Source organism: Monodon monoceros, unplaced genomic scaffold (assembly GCF_005190385.1).
Source record: "Monodon monoceros isolate NGI ecotype Baffin Bay Population unplaced genomic scaffold, NGI_Narwhal_1 Super_Scaffold_19, whole genome shotgun sequence".
NCBI classification, from domain to species: Eukaryota; Metazoa; Chordata; class Mammalia; order Artiodactyla; family Monodontidae; genus Monodon; species Monodon monoceros.
The window spans coordinates 27,176,346-27,195,765 of record NW_021703775.1 but is presented as its reverse complement, the minus strand read 5'-3'; the positions used below and the strand labels follow the sequence as shown (position 1 = coordinate 27,195,765).

At 35.4% G+C, this 19,420-nt stretch overlaps 1 protein-coding gene across 8 annotated transcripts in view; it reads right to left on the bottom strand.

The window, feature by feature from the left end:
- The window catches only part of EXOC6B (exocyst complex component 6B), a 702,680-nt gene that overhangs the window by 432,571 nt on the left and 250,689 nt on the right, over positions 1-19,420 (bottom strand). For 6 of the 8 annotated variants that reach the window (XM_029232675.1, XM_029232678.1, XM_029232681.1 and 3 more), the window contains 2 exons: positions 18,463-18,510; positions 3,061-3,237 (listed from right to left, as the gene is read on the bottom strand). In XM_029232675.1, the coding sequence (XP_029088508.1) occupies positions 3,061-3,237; positions 18,463-18,510 (225 nt within the window). The remainder of the gene's footprint in view (positions 1-3,060; positions 3,238-18,462; positions 18,511-19,420) is intronic. The other 2 variants (XM_029232676.1, XM_029232679.1) reach the window with 1 other exon arrangement.

Here is a 19,420-nt window from a genome sequence, read left to right as displayed (position 1 = left end):
AGACAAGTTAAAAAAAAACTTAACTAAGGCGACCCTTTCATTAGTTTAGACAAAAATAAAATACAAATAGGAAGAGAATTTACAGGGGAACAGTTTTCCTGCAACACTTCTCAGCAATCAAGAGACTGACTCTGTCAGTCAGCTCAACATGTAGTCAGTTTTTTATCCAAGATGACAATTCACTTCTATGACTTCATCTTCAGTTCTCCAGGCTATTAAGTTTTTCCCATCTCTGGCACAAACTTTATTTCAGTTTAACAATATATTAACTATCTGTTTACTATGTGCAAAGCTATTTTCTAGGTGTTTGGCTTTCCTTACCCATCTCATTCTATGGTCTACTATTAAGTATTATCAAACTAAAAACATACTAAATAATGTACAAATGTCACTTGGCTCAAAGAATGTATTAAGTACACTTCCATTAAAAGCACTAGGAAAGGGCAAAAAGTTCTTCAGAGAATGAAAAATATACCTAAACTTAAGTATATTAAATCAGAATCATAAAATTTCATGAAAAATAATGCAGGTAATCTATTACAAGCAACAGATTTTAGAAGACAAACTATAACTTTCTCTTCAAGTACTGTATTCATTGCTGGAAAAATGTTAGGACATATTAATGAAAAAGCAATAGGACACCTAAACATTCATGAGTTTGTTTGCTTTATGTACTAAAAATGCTTCCTCATGGTCCACTATAGCCTTGCAACTTAAAGTGTGCCCAGGGTCCAGAAGCACCATCCTTACCTGGGAGCTTGTTAAAAATGTAGATTCTCAGATTCACCCCCCAACCTGCAGAATCAGAATCTGCATTTAAATATGATTTCAAGGTGATTCCTATGCACATTTAAGTTCAAGAAGCACTTTCTCTACAACATGGCTCTTAACTCAGGTCCTAAGGGCAACATGAGTTTCACAAATTCCCTGAAATTTCATGCAGAACTTTTTGTGAGTGAATATACATAGATTTTACTGGGTAAAGGCTCCGTATTTTTTATCAAACTCTCACAGGAATATAACGATCTCCAAATAGATTAAGAACTACTAGATTCTATGGCACAGTTTAAAAGTCAAAATATTTCAAAAACTATTTACGCTACTCTCAATGAGGTCTGTTTAAGAATGACAGGAATGAAGGTCAGAACGTCACAGTGGGTCACGGAAGACCTTATCTGAAGAATTTATTCACACCATGCAAGAACTATGCCAAGAAACCAGTTTGGAGACATCTAAATAAATAATTCTCTACATGAGGTTTGAGATTAAGAATGTGCACTTGAAGAAGATTCAAACTGAGAAGTAAATAAATATAAGGTAGGATTTTTTTTTTAAGATAGGATGCCATTAGATGACAGCAAAGTGCTGAATTCTTGTTGTAAGAGCTCAATCAGCAAATCTCTAATACAAATTCTGTTTGATTTGGGATACAGAACCATTTTAAAATGTTAACTTCCAAGTACATTCTTACAATATTTCCTTTATGAGGGATCCCAACACGTTTTACTAGTCGTACTTTCTTCATCCTCTTTGGACCTCAGAAGACAAAACAATGAAGAAATATGGCACAAAAATTTAAAAGGACTTGCCCAGGATCTTCAGTGAGCTAATGATAAACAGTAGCTCATATCCAGAAGGTTCTCACTAATATATGAGAACTGTGTACGTTTCATGCTTTCATCTTATCACATAACCATCTCTTTGGGGTGTGTATTATCCAGGGGCACAGACAATGTTTAACTTGTTTCCTTAAGCCATAGTGCCTGATAGAATTTAATTTCCTTAATGGGCAACCAAAATGTAAGTTTAAAATGTTAACTGGATTTATCTTGATCCGGATGTTTTATTGTACTATTACTGTAATTTTTCATCTGTGATGGGTCTAATCCCTGACAATCTGATCTCCAGGGTGGATCCATATCCAACCGTACCAGTCATTCCAGGCAAGAGAGAATGCTAAAAAATATTCAGGGGATCAAGATTACCCTAAGATTGCAAAGTTAGACAGTGAAAATTTTGGGGCTGTATTTTGGCATGGAGAGGAGAGTAAGAAGGTTAGTAAGCGCATAACAAAGAACAATGATGGAGAAGAAACACTGAACCCAGTTTTATCTGGAGAAATGAAACAATGAAAAGGAGACAAATACTTAAAGATAAAACAGGTTACTGAGAACAGGAGTAAATGGTTCCTTGCACATGTCAGTGAGCATTTGAAAAGTAAATAATATGATCATTAATGACAATTTTTACAGTAAAATAAAATAAAATGGCAAAACCAATATCTGAATGCAGTCTGTAAGTCTGCAAAGCTCATGCACCTAACCACTATACTCACAAAAAACTAATCCAGTTTATGCAAATGATAAGTAGTTCAAAAATGTTTTAACTGGAAATCTCAAATGTCATAGTAGTTTTATTTTTAAAAACACATTAAACATATTTCCAACAACAAAGAAGGATATAAAAAAATGTACTAGTTAAGCCACTTAATCTTATTCTTTACCTGAAAGTGTCACAGAACTAAGAGGTTAGGGATATATCACAAAATTCCCAGATACCCTATAATCACTCATACATTTATTTCCTCCAGAAATATGTTCTCAACTTTCTGGAACCTTTTTACAATTTCAATCTGAACCATTTCTCAAGCCTAAGAAATCTCTGTTTACTCCTACTGTTTAAAGTAACATCTTTTATTTGTCTGAAGTAACTTTGTTCCAGCTTCAGTGGAGATCATCTATCAATAGATCTCTTTCTCTAAGTCAGGTAAGCTCTACTCTTCCCTTAATGTAGTACCCAGTCAGTATACAATCAACAAACCCTGAAACTTAAAAAACAAAAAAAATGGATGAGTATATTTAAAGTCTAAAGAATTAGAATCTAAGATATCTTAGTACATCTTCAGTTTCCTTAAATCAGGGAACATTTGTATTTAAAATGATATTTAATATCCAGAAGATAACACAGCTATGTTATATGGATAAATTCTTCATCACATCTCAAACATACCATATTGAAACGTAACAACAGGTTCACTTCCCCGGTTCAAATGTTAGTTACCTCTTCATCATCTTCCTCATCTTCAACATCCAGAATTCCTGAATCCTGTTCAGACTTGGGGCTAGTGCTTCCTATCTCTGTATCAAAAATTGTATATGCATCTTTCTTAGGTTTTCTCTTGCTACCTATTCTGGGTTGTTGCAAGATGATGTTATCCAGGTTTCTTTGTTGTTGGGCCTAGGATAGAAACACATACACGCAAATAAACAAAAAAAGAAACAAAAGAAACAGAACTTAATTAAGTATTCAAAGAACTTCTAATTTTGAACTAATTGGTATCTTAAGAAAAATACAACAAAATCCCTTAATATATAAAGTTTTAGTGCCAGAAATAAAACCAAACATATTAATGTACAGATTTTTAACGCTGGAGCTACCCATCTTTATTCATTTCCCCAGTTTCCATAGAAAAAAAGATAATCAGTCAATATTATCATGAGACTTTTCAAATACAAACACTAAGTCATCACAAAAAAGAAATCTACTGATTTGTACCTAAGTAGCCAAGAGATTAGTAAAAATGACTGAATATTTATCTCTTGAAAGATAGGTGCTATACTAGAACCACTGTGGTTGGGAGAAGAGGGACAGGAGCCTTTAAGCTTAGGGGACTCTTAGAAACACATATGTGGATACAAGAGACCAATAAATTTTAATCAGGATAATGAAATATCATAATAGAGTAATCTGAACTAACTAATTAAACAGGATTTCATGAGCTTAGTCTGTGGAAAACAGAGTTTTAAGCATTTCTTTTTCTAAACTTTTATAGAAAAGTATAATTCCCTCAACTTAACAAAATAGACTCAAATGATGGTGTGGTTTCCATAGATCCAAAGAGGTGGAAAGTGTGACTATACAGACTCAACAAAAGAAGCTAAACCAAAGTATCAGAGCTGGAAGGGACCTTAGTCACCACTCAGGAAATAGGCTAGAAGACAAAGGATTTGTTTGAAGCTACAAGGCTAGTAAGTGATAAATCAGAAGCCCAAAGTGTGATCTCCTAAATTCCATATCAGTGATCTTCCCACTATACCAACAGTCCCTCAAAGCATGATGAAAATGTTTCCCCAAAAAAAAGAGTTCTGTGGTCAAATAAACGGGAAACACTGCATGTTATACAAGCCTTCTTGTAGATATACGATGCACATTAACAGAATAAAAACTGGGAGAAGTCCTATTTTAAGGAAACTTCTTTAATATGGTTTAACCCAGCACATTCCAAAAGTATTTCACAGTGGAACTTTCCTTTTTAGAAGAAATAATACTAATACTTAGTATCATCCGAAGATACAAAGCTTAAGAAATGTGACCTCCCAGAATATACATTGCTTAATCAATATATGATATTTCTACTCAGTGACAAGTAGAAATTAGCTCAGGAGAAAAATCAGAATCTCCAAATATTCTGAATGAGATTAAGGAATTCTAGATAAATATTCAGTATAAGGTGTTAGTCCAGGTACTGGTTAAATGAGACAATTATAACAAGACAGAGAAAAACTTGAACTATGTGAGCTAGTTTCTGCCAAGAAAATGAAAAGAATCTACATTCCAGAGATTTGAATCAATGGACTAACTTGTTTCTCTGCATAGTACTTGTTGATATTTTGGTTTGACTTACATAAAATACATGGCTTCAGTAACAAAACTGAGAGAGAAGGTATCCAAGCACGTTTATGTTTGTACACAAGACATACATAACCTCCAAGCATTTGAGACCCCAAATTAGATAGAACATTCTACTTCTCTCAAAAGTAAGAAGTTCTCCCCCACTTACTTCCAATGCAAACCACACAAAAAGGGAGCCAGGACTCTAGAAATCTAAAGCTTTCAGATTTAAAAAAAACAAGCTCTCAACTAGAGAGTAATCACTTGTCTCTTTATCCTCTCTTTCAGTACAGCAAAACCAAAAGCTTTCATAAGTTGGTCTTATTTTATTGAATCCAAAGTTAAATATTTTTCCTTCACAATCACTAAAATACTATCAGTGTACCAAAAGCAATCAAAAGGAGCCACACTTAAGTACTATCATTTATACTTGAAATGATACAAATCTGAAAGTATCCTATGGAAGTAATTTTAGATCATCTATGATTTGTTCTTTTTAGGTGTGTCTGGTTTACCAATCAATTTGATGGAGCGCAAAGCAGTTTAGGCCAAATCAGCAAATTAAAATAGCAAACCCTATGCTAGAAATGAGAGCACGGCAAGTTTTATTCCAAGTCTCTATGAGAACCCGGGATCTCTGTCAAAATTATCAAGGCTTCTCCAGTCTATAAATGAGCAGTCAGGGCAGATCTGCCAAGAAAGAACTGGCCAAGTTGGAAATACTAAAACAGGTAGAACAACGAAATAAATACTCAGTTATTACCCATTAGGAAGCAAAGGAAAACTACCATCTATTCAAAATGTATACTATGGGACTGGCAGGAAGTGGAGAAGAGTAAACATAGATACAAATATGTAAATATATGCAATATATATTAAAATTAACATGTGACTCTAAAGTCCTTAAAAAAATAATAATAATAAAAGCTCTTCAGAGCTCTTTCCTAACATGCCAAGCCGCCTCACCAGGACCATTTACTCTGTCCCTCCAAAGACAACCTTGGAGCCGAAGAAGCAGCTACTGATTTCTGCTGCCTAGGTTGCAGTAGAGGTAAAAGGGTATCAAGCACACAAATAGACTTAAGAAAGCATTTAGGCTTCTTTTTTTCTTGGTTGTTCATTCTCTTTGTGAATAATCTTTACACATTTACCCACCTCTTCCTCAAGATTCCTCACATGTGTTCTTCTCTGGTTTCCTAATATACAGAAATTAAGCAAGGTTTATTCCTCAGCCCCTACTCTTCTACCACTCTTTCCACTCTCCCAAGATCCAATAGCATATCTCTAGTTTCATATTACTACTGTGTGTTCTACCATCACTTCACTTCCAACATACCTAAAATGGAACTCATCACCTCCTCATTACAATTCCCATGCATATTGCAGCCAGGCTCTTCTTAAACCACATCATTCATCACACCAATTAAACATGAGGTAAACTGGGGGAAACAATCTGAACAAGTACAAATTCAAACTCCATAATCTTATCACTAAGACTCCACAATAATGGAAGCTGAACTTAATTTTCCAATGTATTACCCAATACTCTCCAACATGAATCTTCTACTTGGATCAGAATCTACCTCATAATATACTAAAAATATTTCCACTACTGTATCTTTGCTTATGCCATTTCCCTTCTAGAAGACCTCTCCCTGCCTGTATCCAACCTTTCCTCCAAAACCCAAGTAAAATTATTCTTCCTTTAGGAAGCCTCCTCTCACTGTTCTAACTCAGTGTTTTCTCTCTGTATCACTACTTTCAGTCAAACATGTATTGAATATCTACTTGGCACCAGATATTGCACTGAGTATACAAAGAATTTGGGTATACAAAGAATAAGATGGATTCTCTGACTCTTGAACCTCACATCATTCTATTGTAAGAAGTAGGTAAGCAATTGAGGGGCTGAAATTCAGTGCAAAGAGTATAAAGATAGAAATAAATACAGGTGCAGTGATTAGACAAAGGAGAAAGTAATCATATCTGCTTGTAGGGATGTAAGGAACTTCACAGAGGAAAAGGTAGCAAACTGTGCTCTTAAAAGATGAATATGGGGCTTCCCTGGTGGTGCAGTGGTTGAGGGTTCGCCTGCCGATGCGGGGGGCGCGGGTTTGTGCCCCGGTCTGGGGGGATCCCACGTGCCGCAGAGCGGCTCGGCCCGTGGGCCATGGCCGCTGGGCCTGCGCATCTGGAGCCTGTGCTCCGCAACGGGAGAGGCCGCAGCGGTGAGAGGCCTGCTCACCGAAAAAAAAAAAAAAAAGATATGATTTTTCCAAAGGGAAGTACATAGAAGGGTAACCATTCCAGAAGAAAGAAACCAGATAAGAAAAGACCACCACATGTGAAACAACATTATCCACACAAGGAAAAAATAATTTTGTATAAGAACATAGGTTATGAAGGACTAACAAGAGATAAAGTTGAAGATGCCATACAAAGCAGTTTCAAGGTTAGCTAGTAGGCAACGGAGAAACAACAGAAGAATGTGAGCAGGGGAAGAACAGGATCAGCTTTACAATTTAGGCAAATCCCCTAGGAGCGGAGGAATGGTCAACTAGGAGGAGATAAAAAATAGAAACAGGAAAACCAATATAGATCATGAAAGGAGTCCAAATAACAATGATGAGGACTTGAATTAAGGTAGCAGCAGCTACAGAAAAAGTAGAAGCAACAGAATTTACTGATTTAAATGTAGTACATGGAAGAGGGGAAGGAAATAAAAATAACTCCAAGTATTCTGGTCTTTATGACTAGATGGTGGGATCATTCCAAACAATAGGAACCGTGGAAATAATTAGTTGAAGGTAGGATAGAGAAGATGAGTTCAATAAACCTGTCAGATATCCAAGTAAAAAATAACAGTATGGCACTTCAGTGTATAACTCTTCTCTTCTTTAGGACAGGAAACATACTTCACCATTATGAGAATCCCACAAGCTCAGATACAGTGACACATACACAGTAAATTCAGATAAATGTTTACTATATAAAGGCAAAAGATAACAAAAGAAACTTATTTAAGAATGAGATCTGGCCCAATAAAAGAGAGGGATATCTGTAAAAGACATGATTTGGATATTCTCCTACCTATTAGAAGGTGGATGGGGGGGCAGGGGTGGCGACCCATAAGAATTACCTAACCTGAACTATTCACCTAAAAATGTAGCTACTAAAACTTTTACAACTGTCATTACACATGCTATTAAATAAAGTTTTGTTGTGAATACAACTTCCAAGGGTTCCTAGCAATAAGACTCAAAGAGTTAAAATTCTGTGAATCAAAAGCCAAAGGCTCCTTTCTTTATCAGCCCAATACTGACCTCTAGTGGACTACAAGAATACATAAAATTGAGCTTGAAAATCAGAAACGGGTTGAAAAGGGAGAGAGGTGTAGGCTTATAGGTTCAAGACCTGATATACTTAACTACATGGACTTCAATTACAGGGTGCTATACCAGAAAAGAAAAAAAGAAGAAGAAGAAAAAAAACCTTCTTGGAGTAAGACGGGTCTTTAAATCTAAGCTCTGCAACATATTAATTCCATAACCATGGACAGGTTCTTTTCGAACCAACATCCCATCTATTAAAAAAAAAAAAAAAAAAAGGTTAATAAAATGTACCTCAGAACTGCAACAAGGATTAAATGAGATAATACATGTAAATTATCTTGAATTAAAAGATAAGTCAAAAGAAAAAAAAAGACACTAAAAATTTAAGTTCCACCTGTTTTCCCTCTGAATATGAGATAGGAATCTTGTTTCACCGTCTATTCTGGAAAAATTGAAGATCTAGCAATACTTAGATACATAATCATTAATGGCATCTAATACTGCTTCACATTGCCATTCTATTTTGTATTTGTGCTACATGCCAAGTATTAGATATCTGTACTGCACACCTCTTGTGCTCCACTTCATATCCTCTCAGCCTCAGCTCTTATTCCACGTAGAACATCAGCAACCTGTCCTGGGCAGCCTTGGAAGTGTCATATAGTGTAAACTGAAACCAGCTCTAGCATTTACACCACACCTCTAGCTTCCTGCCCAGAGGTTTTTCAGACATCACAGTGTGGAATCCCACCAGAACTACTTAGCACTCATGATTCTCAACCCAGAAGTGAGGCAAACCTTGACCAAAGAACTGACAGATAAATGCTCCCCACTGCATCCCTCCCACGGTGAGTTCCATATAGCTTCTTCATGGATTAAGGAACCAGACTGCCCTACAGTGTACCACTGTACTGACTCTACAATTTTTCTTTTCACTCCTCCTGACCCTTATGCTTGTATACACCACTCAAACACCAACTTCTCAGGTTTCTCCAAGGAAATCAAGGTTAAAATAATATCCCATACAAAAATACAATGAAGTAGGATTATGACCCCATATCTGAAGCCCAAAGGATGTCCATGAAAATAACTGGCAAGACCAAGATATAAAGACTCCAAAGCTACCCTCTTCAGTTCTCACCAATGAAAAGAGCTACAAGACCTGTAATTTCAAAAAGGTTTCTTCATGGTTTAGCACTATCTCTGGCAACTAGTATTCTTTGGTGACTAGCTCCAATATCAGATCTTGTTCAAACAAAATAAAAACAAAACAAGGATAGTGAGTTAAAATGAAGGAAATAGAACATATCAAGACCATATCCAAAAAGTTATTTACATATTAGTGTACATAGGGGTGTATACATGCATTATATATGTGTATTTTGTGTAATATTTTAAAGGAGAGATAAACAAAGTTTTTCATACAACTTAATCAGGTTCCAAAGAATTTCCATCAGTAGAATGAGAAATTTAGGATTATGATATTCATAGAAATTTTTTTTAATGGAAAAAGGTGTTCACTATATTGCCTTCAACATTATAACTGAGATCCTTAGCTGTTTGAAAGTCTACAGTTCATATTTAAACCTATAGGGCTTCCCTGGTGGCGCAGTGGTTGAGAATCTGCCTGCTAATGCAGGGGACATGGGTTCGAGCCCTGGTCTGGGAGGATCCCACATGCCGCGGAGCAACTAGGCCCGTGAGCCACAACTACTGAGCCTGCGCGTCTGAAGCCTGAGCTCTGCAACAAGAAAGGCTGCGATAGTGAGAGGCCCACGCACCACGATGAAGAGTGGCCCCTGCTTGCCACAACTTGAGAAAGCCCTGGCACAGAAACGTAGACCCAACACAGCTCTAAATAAATAAATACATTTAAACCTATATTTCATAGAGGGGAAAAAGTCTTTGCACTAACAAAATTCATTTCAACAAGATGTACTAGACGTAGTGTATTACAATTTGTACAAAGCAATAGTAAAAGTTAAAAGAATTCTCTTGTGAATTAGGATAATCCCAGCTCTTTTTAAATACTATCTTTTTCTTTCGTCAACATATATACACCACAAGCACAATGTTAATTGAGTTAACTGTAAAATAAATTACAAAATAAACATAAAGAAAAAAATGGAAAAAAAATCTAAAATTTCCATTCAGTAATAATCAGTTACTTGATGAATTACAACCCAGCCTATTTTCTGTACATATATAAAGATTTCTCTTTTTGCTCATCTGTATTTTCTATTTATCTGCATAATTGCTAATACATTTATATTGGTATGCCAAAAAGTATCATACTTAAGTTTTTAAATCTGCTTTTTGCTCAAAAATATTTCACAGATATCTTTCTCGACAAATAAAAATACTTACGATAATATTTGCATTGTACTACATTTCAAAGAATGGATATTTATTTGAATATATTCTACTATAGGACATTTATATTGCTTCTAATATTTTGCTATTTAATAACTGCTGCAAAGACTAACTCCAGAGCTAAAATCATGTGGATATCCTTAATTATTTTATTACAGGAAGAAAACTACTCCCTCAAATGATTATTCACCCCAACTCAACTTTACAGCACAATTTATCTTTTCCCAATTTGTTTTATTTTAAATGTCTGCAAAATGAATATAATTTCATGGTTTAAAAAATCTAGTAATACTGAAAATATTGTAATAAAAAACAGTAGACTCCCTCTTATGCCTTTTTCAATCCCCAGTCCTGCTCTGTAGAGTTAATATTTTTATACCCACATTTCTAATAATACCCTTAATTTCTGTTAAAAACTTAGATCATTTAAAAATATAGACTCCCTTACACTACTGCTTCTTAAATTATATTCCCAACAAAGTATTTTAAGTAAAAGCAATAATCAGTATTAATCATCATGTCATGTAACCAAACCATCTTACGACAGAGTCAAGTATATATGCAATGATTACATAGTTGATTATAGTTCCTTTCTGGTACAGCTTTTTGTTTTGCTTGGAGTTTCAAATTGCCTACATTTTCAAAAAATTCTCTAATATTCTAGCTACAACAATCTTGATTTTTTCCAAAAAGCTCATCATAATAGACATTCTATCCAAACCTTATTATTCCTAAAGGCATAACCTGGGGTGATTGTCCTATAAGGACTGTCCTATAAGTCCTATAGTAGTCTATATTCAAATAAACATCCATTCTTTGAAATGTAGTACAATGCAAATATTATTGTTAAGTATTTTTATTTGTTGAGAAAGATATTTGCGAAATATTTTTGAGCAAAAAGCAGATTTAAAAACTTAAGTATGGGGGCTTCCCTAGTGGCGCAGTGGTTGAGAGTCCGCCTGCCAATGCAGGGGACACAGGTTCGTGCCCTGGTCCGGGAGGATCCCATATGCCGCGGAGCAGCTAGGCCCGTGAGCCATGGCCACTGAGCCTGCGCGTCCGGAGGCTGTGCTCCGCAACGGGAGAGGCCACAACAGTGAGAGAGGCCCACATACCGCAAAAAAAAAAAAAAAAAAACTTAAGTATGATACTTTTTGGCATACCAATATAAATGTATTAGCAATTATGCAGATAAACAGTCATTCTGGAGGGGACTTACTTTCATTTCAGTTTCAATAATTCCATATCTATATTTCACTTAATCCAGACTCTCATTTTGTTGGCACGCATCTTCAGATAATTCTTAAGAATTAAGAATTAAATTTCTTGAATTCTTCCATTCTAAAAATGACTTTAATCCTTCTCTAAATAAACTATAGAATTCAAGGTTGACAATAATTTTCCCTTAGGTTATTGAAGGCATTCCTCACGCTACTGTCCTATATTACCCCCTATTGCTAGTGGAAAAAGCAATGATATACTGATCTTCATTCCTTTATATATTACTTTTTCTGTCTGGAAGCTTTTCAAACCTTTTACTGTATATGTTCTCAGTTTCTCAGGGGATGTACCTTGGTGTAGGTCTTTAACTTGTTCATTATACTCAGTAAGCAATACATGTGGAAGTCCTGAGATTTTCTTATATTAATGCTCTGATGATTTTCTCCCCTTGTCTAGAACTCCTAATCGATACTGAATTCTCATATAACTCCTCCTGATGATCTTTGCTTTTTCTAATTGAAGTATAGCTGATTTACAATGTTGTGTTAGTTTCTGGTGCACAGCAAAGCGATTCAGTTATACATATTTATATATATTTGTTTTCATATTCTTTTCCATTATGGTTTATTATAGGATATTGAATATATTTCCCTGTGCTATACAGTAGGACCTTGTTTATCTATTTTATGTATAGTAGTTTGTATCTGCTAATCCCAAACTCCTAATTTTCCCTCCCCAATCCCCTTTCCCCTTTGCTAACCATAAGTTTGTTTTCAATGTCTGTGAGTCTCTTTCTGTTTTGTAAATAAGTTCATTTGTGTCATATTTTAGATTCCACATGTAAGTGATATTATACAGTATTTGTCTTTCTCTTTCTGACTTACTTCACTTAGTATGATAATCTCTAGGTCCATCCTGTTGCTGCAAATGGCATTATTTCATTCCTTTTTTATGGTTAAGTAGTATTTCATTGTGTATATATACCACATCTTCTTTATCCATTCATCTGTCGATGAACATTTACATTGCTTCCATGCCTTGGCTATTGTAAATAGTGCTGCTATGAACATTGAGGTGCATGTACCTTTTCAAAGTAGTTTTCGTCTTTTCCAGATATATACCCAGGAGTGGGATTGCTGGACCATATGGCAACTCTACTTTTAGTTGTAGTTTTGCTGCATTTCTCTAATCATTAGCAATGCTGAGCATCTTTTCATGTGCCTAGTGGCCATCTATATGTCTTCTTTGGAGAAATGGCTATTTAGGTCTTCTGCCCATTATTTGATTGGGTTGTTTGTTTTTTTGTTATTGAGTTGTATGAGCTGTTTGTATATATGGAAAATTAACCCTTTGTCAGCTGCATCATGTGCAAACATTGTCTCCTAGTCCATAGGATTTTTTTGTTTTGTTTATGGTTTCCTTTGCTGTGCAAAAGCCTATAAGTTTGATAAGGTCCCGTTTGTTTATTTTTGCTTTTATTTCTATTGCCTTGGGAGACTGACCTAAGAAAACATTGGTACACTTCCTGATGATCTTTGTAATATTTTTCTATAACAAACTAAATTTTTAATTTTTGAGGATACCAATGAATTTTTCTGACATATTATTTTGTTTTCTGCATTATTTGCTCCATCTAGGTACTTTTTATTGTTGTTACTTCTTTTCTCATATTGGTATTTTTATCTTTCTCTTTCCAGTTGGATATTTTCCTCAAATATCTATTGATCCTTGGCCAGTTATTCATATTTAATAATAAATCACTTAAGAGTTTACAGGAAGGTCTATGGGCATAGGAAGATTTGTCAAGTAGCAAGCTTCACTTTAGGGAATTCTACAAAGGAAATCAACTCTTTGATGGGGAAATCCAAATGGCACTTTGTGGCAGTCCTTTATTAATTTCTCTAGAAAAGAATTTTCCAGTCTCCCACCTAAGAATATAAGTACAAATATTCCATGCAAGGGAAAGGAGAAGTAGAGGAATTAACTGCTTTATACCCACATCATCTATAATAACTCACACCTCCAAAGATTCAGCTTGTCTGGAGTTGTCTGTATTGAACTGTTTCCTCCGTTCCACATGAACCTGTTTATACTTTCAGTTGTGGCTTAATACACCCTCCTATATATAGTGGTAACTATGTATATTTATCACTCTTCCCTCCATTTCCTTTTTTTACCTTCCAGCTATATTACAGACATGTAATTAATACAGAAGTTAACATTAAACAACGTGCTGACTTGACACACGTATATATTGCAAAATGACTACCAGAGTAAGTTACCTTATATCTCTATCCCCTCGTATAATTATCATTTTTGTATGTGGTGATAACATTTATGACCTACTCTCTTAACAACTTTCAAGTATATAATATTGTTAATTATAGTGACCATGCTGTATATTAGATCTTCAAAACGTACTCATCTTATAGCTGTAAGTTCATATCCTTTGACCAACATTTCCTTATTTCCCCACCTCCCAGTCCCTGGCAACCACCATTCTACTCTATTTCTATGAGTTTGGGTTTATCGATTCAACATCTAAGAGACACCATGCAGTTTTTGTCTTTCTCTATCTGACTTACTTAACTTAGCATAATGTCCTCAAGGTCATTCCATGTTTTGCAAAAGGCAGGATTTCCTTGTGTCATGGCTGAAACGTAGATATATAGATATATACATATAGGTATATATAGATATAAATTCTTTATCTGGTTATCTGTCAATGAACACTTAGGCTGTTTCTGTATCTTGGCTACTGTGAATAAAGCCTCCAGCTTTGTTCTTTCTTAGAATCACTTTTCTATCCAGGGTTTTTTGTGGTTCCATACAGATTTTAGAATGTTTTTTCCTATTTTTTGGAAAAATGCCATTGGAAATTTGATAGGAATTTCATATAATCTGTAGGTCACTTTGGGTATTATAGACATTTTAACAATATTAATTCTTCTGATCCATAAACATGGGATATCTTTCCATTTATTTGTGCTTCTTCAATTTCTTTCATCAACGTCTTATAATTTTCAGTGTACAGATATTTCACCTCCTTGGATACATTTATTCCAAAGTATTTTTTTATGTTTGATGCTATTATAAATGAGATTGTTTTATTTCTTTTACGGGTAGTTCACTGTTAGTGTATAGAAATGCAACTGATTTTGTGTATTGATTTTGTCTCCTGCAACATTACTGAATTTATTTATTAGTTCCGGTTTTTTTACGGAGTCTTTAGGATTTTCTACATATATGATCATATCATCTGTAAATAGAGAATATTTTACTTATTCTCTTTCAATTTGGATACCTTTTCTTTCTTTTTCTTGAATAATTTCTCTTGCTAGGATTTCCATTACTCAGTTGAATAGGAGTGGTGAGAGTGGGTACTCTTGTCTTCTTCCAGATCTTAGTGGGAAAGATTTCAGCCTTCCCCACTGAGTATGATGTTAGCTGGGGATCTGTCATATATGGACTCTATTATGTTGAGATATATTTATTCTATTCTAATTTGCTGAGAGTTTTACTGATGAAAAGATGATAAATTTTGTTAAATGCTTTTTCAGCATCTATTGAGATGACCATATAATTGTATCTTTTCTTCTACTAATGTGATATAGCACATTAATTGATTTGCGTATGTTGAACCATTCTTGCATCCCAGGAATAAATCACACTTGATCATGATGCATGATACTATTAATATACGGTTGATTTCTGCTTGCTCGTACTTTGTTGACAGTTGTTGCACCTCTATTTACCAGGAATACTGGCCTGTAGTTCTCTTTTCTAGTAGTGCCCTTAACTGGCTTTGGTATCAGGGTAAGACTCACCTTGTAAAGTAAATTTGGGAGTGTTCCCTCCTCTTCAATTTTTAGAGGAATTTGAGAAGAACTGATGTTAATTCTTCTCTAGATGTTTGGTGAAATCATCCAGTCCGGGGGTTTTCTTTGTTGGGAGGTTTTTGACTGTTTCAATCTCTTTACTCATAAATGATCCTTTCAAATTTCCTATTTCTTCCTGATTCATTATGGCTAGGTTGTCCAGGAGTGTGTTGTTTACTTTCCACACATTTATGAATTTTCTAGTTTTCCATCTGTTACTGACTTCTAGTTTCATACCATTGTGACCGGAAAACATATTTAATATGATCTCAATCTTCTTACATTTGCTAAGGCTTCTTTTGTGAACTAATGTATAATCTACCCTGGAGAATGTTCTGTGTACACTTGAGAAGAATGTGTATTCTGCCACTGTTGGGTGGAATAATCTGCATGTGTTTTTTTAAGTCCGTTTGGCCTAAGGTTTAGTTCAAGTCCTGTGGTTCCTTACTGATTTTCTGTCTAGATGATCTATTCATTGTTGAAAGTGGGGTATTTAAGTCCCCTGTTATTATTGTATTGTTGTCTATTTCTCCCTTCAGAGCTGTGAGCATTGTTTAACATATTTAGGTTCTCTGATATTAGATGCACCTCCACTCTCTTTCTGCCAAAGATTTATTATGCCCTCTTCATTCTCATTATGAATTAATGAAAAGACAGTAAATATCAGCAGAGAAATAAAAACTATGTAGAACAACCAAATGTAGATTCTAGAACTAAAAACTATACTACCTGAAATAAAGAATTCATCATTTAATGCACTTAACAGTCAAACAGAGATAACAAAGGAAAAGAGTCAGTGAACTTGAAGATATATGAACAGAAATTATCCAGTTAGGAAAAAATCAGATTAAAAAAACAAACAAACATGAAAAACAGAGCCTGAGGAATATGGGGGATAATATCAAAAAGTCTAACCTAAGTAGAACTAGAGTCCTAGAAAAAAAGGAGAAATAACATAGTGAAGAAAAAATATCTGAAAGAACAATGGGTGAAAATTACTCACATTTTATAAAAGACATAAAGTACCAGAGTCAAGAAGCTCAGTGAATCCCAATGTGAATATCATAGTCAAACTATTGAAAATCAAAGATCAAGAGAAAAATTTGAAAGCCATAGGGGAAAGAAAAACACCCATTCTATACTGTGGAAAAACAATACAAATGACTATTGATCTCTCATCAGAAACTACAGAGGCCAGAAAGCAATAGAAATGAAAACAAAATTGAAAAATTATCGACCTAGAATTGTAAATCCAGCAAATATCCTTCAGAAATTGTTATGTGCTGAACTGTGTCCCCTAAAAAGAAATGCTGAAGTTCTAAACATCTTAGAATGTGACGTTATTTGGAAACAGGGTCACTGCAGATGTATTCAAGATCAAGTTATACTGCGGTAGGCTGAGCCTTTAATCCAATATGATTGGTGCCCTTATAAGAAGAGGAGAAGACATACAGGAGAACATCAGGTGATAACGGAGCCATATATTGAAGTGCTGCAACTGCAAGCCAAGGAATGCTAAGATTGCTGGCAAAACACCAGAATAAAGGAAGACACAAGGAAGGATTCTCTCCTGCAGGTTTCAGAGGGCACATGACCCTGCTGACACTTTGATTTTGAACTTGTAGCCTCCAGACCTGTGAGATAGTAGATTTTTTTTTTTTATTAAGCCACCCAGTTTGTGGTGCTTTGTTATGGCAGCCCTAGAAAACTAATACAGGAATGAAAGCAAGAGGAAAACATTTTCAGATAAAAGAAAACTAAGGGAATTTAAGACCAACACACCTGCACTATAAAAGTGCTAAAGGAAGTTCTTCAGGCTGAAGGGAAATGATTCCAGATGGAAACTCAGATTCTCACGAATGAATGAATAAATGAATGAATGGCATCGAAAATGGAAAACAGTTTAGCAATTATAAAAGAAGAAAAGAGAAGCTGCTTTTTTAATACAGAGTGATCAAGAAGAGTATCTTTCATAAAGTGGCAGTTGTGTTTCAGACATTAGTGTTTATTTATTTAATACTGGTAGAGGTTTAAGAGACATACATGTAGTTAATATTTTAATCCTGAATTCTTACACAGATTTTATACTATTGTAAACATTATAATATATTCTAATATCTGGAAGGACAATATCTACCATGTTAATAATATTTCAAGAACCCCTTAGTCATTTTCAAATACAACATTCTTTTAGAAAGCCAATAACCTAAGACAGGAGCATTATGGTAGGCTTGCTAAATGTCTAGCACACTAAAAGATCACTCGAAATCATATATGCATCATTTTAAGATAGGCTGGTCAATGGATAAAGTAAATTTCAAGATAATCTTTAACATTATTTTTGAAAATAGCATTAACTTTTCTCCACAATTTTTTACCACATATCAGTTTGAGTTTTACATCCTTTACCAATGTCAATTTTTAGGTGATTATAAAAATGACCCCCAAATATCAAAAATATAAGTAAAGTTGGGAAGAAAAATAATCTAGGGTAGGAAGTAGTACTAGCTTCTTAGTATTTTATTAACCTAGTCTCCCAAAAAAGGTAAGTCATATATAAGCAAGGTTTCCTCCAAGGACCACCCCATCTCAATTGAAAAGGGCCAGAAATAGTTCTAATTTAAACTACTGGTTCAGTCCATTTTTCAACTGAACCAATAGTTTCAATTATAACTATGGTATCAACAAAGATGCCAATTTTCCATCTGACTTCTAGACTTTCATTACAACAAAGAATAATATTATACCAAAAAAGCATTACTTTTATGGAACCTATTTTTGGTTCAGAAGACAGCTGCTAAAATTGGGGGAGAAAATTATAGGCATATATCCCTCTACACCTATTCTGTGGTCAATTTTAACAACTCACATAACTTATAAATAACTCCTCTCAGTCAACCCAAACTAAAGGAGATCTAAAAAGTAAACACCTAATAAATATATTACAGGGATCCCAACCTGGCAGCATATGAAGATCCTGAACTCACCTCCTCCCGTGGACACACCAAATCTTCAGCTACATATGGATCATTTCCCTATGAAAAAGATCCGAAAATGAGATGAACTTTTTCTCCACAATAAAGGATAGAAGAACCACATCAAGATGGATAGCAAAGGCAGAGACATGGTCTTGGCAAAAACCACAGCTCAGTGCAGCAACACACAAGACGAAGGGATCTTACCAGTCCAGTGCTTCTCCTGGAGGAGGAAGGGGTTGGTGCCCCACATCAAGCACCTTAATCCCTGGGATCTGCACCAGAGAGACAAGCACTAAAAACATCTTGCTTAGAAAACTAAAGGGACACAAAGGACACAAAGTGCTGTAGGGAACCAAGATTCCCCTTTTAAAGGGCTAGCAGATGGGCTTACTCACCAAAGACCCAGCAAAAAAACAGCACTTTGAAAAGCACCTGGACTATATGTGAAGGATACTCATTTACTAATCTAAAAGCACCTGCAGGAGGGGCAGGAGATGCTTGAAACTCTCTCTCTGGAGTTAAAGGAAGTGGTAGATGCCATTATTGTATTCTCCACCTACCCTGCTAGCAGAGGCAGGCAAGTTTGGACAGCACCTTCCCACCACCTTGCTAAGACAGGCAGGGGCAAGCGGTCACAGCACTATTTTGTTGCCTTCCTGAAGCTGAAAAGCATGGGCAGTTGTAGCACACCCCTACTCCCTGGCTCGGATGGGACAGTAGAAGCAATTGTGGCATTCTCCCACTCCTGGCCTAAAACTGGCACACATCCACGGACAAGGCATTCTCCCACAGCACTGCAGAAACATATGCAAGTACCACACAGTCAAGATATTTTCTCACTGCTTTTCTGAAGCTGGTTAGCATGACTCAGCCCTTTTAGCTATTAGCTGCCTTTGCTAAAGCCAGCAGGTGCATGCAATCCACACAGGGGACACTACTTGATTACCTGACCTTGGTGGCCAAAGAG